Here is a 2,322-nt window from a genome sequence, read left to right on the forward strand (position 1 = left end):
TTACTGACACATTAGTGGTGCACAAGGGAAACAAACTGAAGCCATTATCCTTTAGATTTACATTTCTGCAGTTTCAGGTGTTTAATGGCATTTTTAAACTAATCATAACGAGATGATGTGATATTTGCTTTAGGGTCCAATCTTTTTAAATAAACAATCACAATGACAATATTTATAGGATGTGTGTTTCAATAAGAGATTTGCCACAAAAAATTGTCCATTTTGTTATTTATTCTTCAAAAGTAAAAAATATACATATGGAGATAACAGCTGTACATTTTCTGTACAATAATAAATAGTAACCCTATAGTGCTAAATAATGTCCACTGTACAGCGCATCATGGAAGAATCAATATCGCGTTCGCCTTCCTGTATCTTTGCCAGTGATGCAGGTTTTCGGGCGCAGAGCTGGAAGACACAGTAAAAAGCTTTTTACAAAATGACAGATTATATACATGAGATTTACAAAACATCACCCACTCTTCAATAATTCATTTACCTAATTAGATAGCAATGGTGCATTTTTTATGTTGGAACAAATCTGTCCCTAGGTAAAAGCCCTGGGTTATGGGTCTAACGTAAACAGTTGCCTGTATGAGAATCAAACTCATTCTAAGTTGGCAAAGTTCCCCTAATTCCAGACTAGCCAGAAACTACATAATAAACACGACTTTAGTCATCGCTAGCACGGACTGAACTAATACACTTTTTCTCTTCTGACTAGTAAGAGGTTTACCTGCCTGCTAAACTATAGTGATATTTTCCTAACATTTAATAAAACGAGGCACTTAAAAATGGTTCCTATTACTGACACTTAGAAAATTGACATTTAAACTGTTCTTCAAATGAAATAAAAGGAGAAGTTTAAATAGATATTTAATTAGAGATTTGCAATACCCTTCACATCATTCTCATTATTTGCTGGAACAAAATCCTGAGAATTGGAGCTAATTAGCGTCTCTTTCATTTGTAGCAGAACGCTACATTGTCGATGTTTAATACAGAACAGAACTATTAGCTCTTCATATGATCTGTGAGATAATTGTTTGACAGCGTTGATGAGATGAACGTAATGCAGGTCATTATACGTTATAGGATTTTGTCCCCTCCATTCCTAAAGTAATGTCTTTTGGTTTTAGTTACATTCTTTCTTTGGGAGATGGGAACTTCTAGGCAATACATATTGGATATTGATTCCTATTTGATTTTCTATGTTTGAGACAAACGTATATGGACGAGCTTGTTTGCACTCACTCACACTATGCAACTGGCAGATCACGGACTAGATAATCATGAGATACAGAGAACTTGCTGCCCATAAGGTCCCAGAGCATAGAGTGAAGTATAAGATACTTGTGGCTAAATGTAACCTGTTGGATGCTAGAGGACAACACATTTTAAAGCAAAGCCTTGTAGCCATCTGCAGGAGTTTACTCGCTACCCCTGGTGACAGTGTTGTACGGTTCCCATGTTAACATGACTGCAATATAGTGGCAGCTTTACAGTTACAACAGATTGTGCTCTTACAGATATCAGTTGTACAAAATACAGACCTGGATCAGCCGAGTGCTTCTTCTTGAAATTGACAACTATCTTATTGTCGTTCATCATTCGGACGTCTTGATCTTCCACGTGGTTACTGTAAGGTTAGGAATAAAGTTACTATCCAGGCTCATAAAGGAACATTAAAGTCAAACTCATGATTCAGACATGCAGTTTAAAAACAACAAATTCAAATTGACTTTGTTCCTTCGGCATCGCTATATGGTAGCAGTGGTTTCAACAACATAAAGCACTGCAAACACTGCTCCCATATGTGCACACTCCCGAGCCTACCTAGGCATGCTCTTCAACAAATTATACCAAGACAAAGTCAATTTGATAATGAAGGTACATTTGAATGTTTTTTAAAGTCCCATGCTCTATTTGAATAATGAGTTTCATTTTGGCTTGTGTGTCTCATACAGCAGTCACAGGTTTTTGTGTATTCATAACTTAAACAAATGTGTTTGCTGCATTTTGGAGAGAAACCTAAAATGATTTCATATAAATGTAATGTCTGTGAAGATTAAAGAAGAACAGGTGCCATTTGCAACCAGCAGAACAACTTCAGAGCTATATATGTGCAAAACATCTGAATGTCACCTTCAGGAAAGGTTTCCCCATAACTGTGAAGCTGAAACAATCCCTTTAATAATCTGTCTTGCCTTTGAAATGTAACAACATTATTTGTACCTAATGACTGTCCGTTTGTCGGCTTCAGAGATTTTCACGTGGTTAGCGAAGAGGATGGTGTGATACGGGATCACTGGGTCACAAGTG

The 2,322-nt window shown here is 36.6% G+C and overlaps 1 protein-coding gene across 1 annotated transcript in view; it reads right to left on the bottom strand.

The window, feature by feature from the left end:
- Nucleotides 1-213: 213 nt before the first annotated feature.
- The window catches only part of KATNIP (katanin interacting protein), a 362,447-nt gene continuing 360,338 nt past the window's right edge, over nt 214-2,322 (bottom strand). The window contains exons 26-28 of the mRNA XM_053694469.1: nt 2,236-2,322; nt 1,554-1,639; nt 214-408 (exon numbers count right to left, since the gene is read on the bottom strand). The exon at nt 2,236-2,322 is cut by the window's right edge and continues 74 nt beyond it. Of these exons, the coding sequence (XP_053550444.1) occupies nt 350-408; nt 1,554-1,639; nt 2,236-2,322 (232 nt within the window). The 3' untranslated portion in view covers nt 214-349. The remainder of the gene's footprint in view (nt 409-1,553; nt 1,640-2,235) is intronic.

The sequence above is a fragment of the Bombina bombina genome, chromosome 11 (genome assembly GCF_027579735.1).
Source record: "Bombina bombina isolate aBomBom1 chromosome 11, aBomBom1.pri, whole genome shotgun sequence".
Lineage (NCBI taxonomy): Eukaryota > Metazoa > Chordata > Amphibia > Anura > Bombinatoridae > Bombina > Bombina bombina.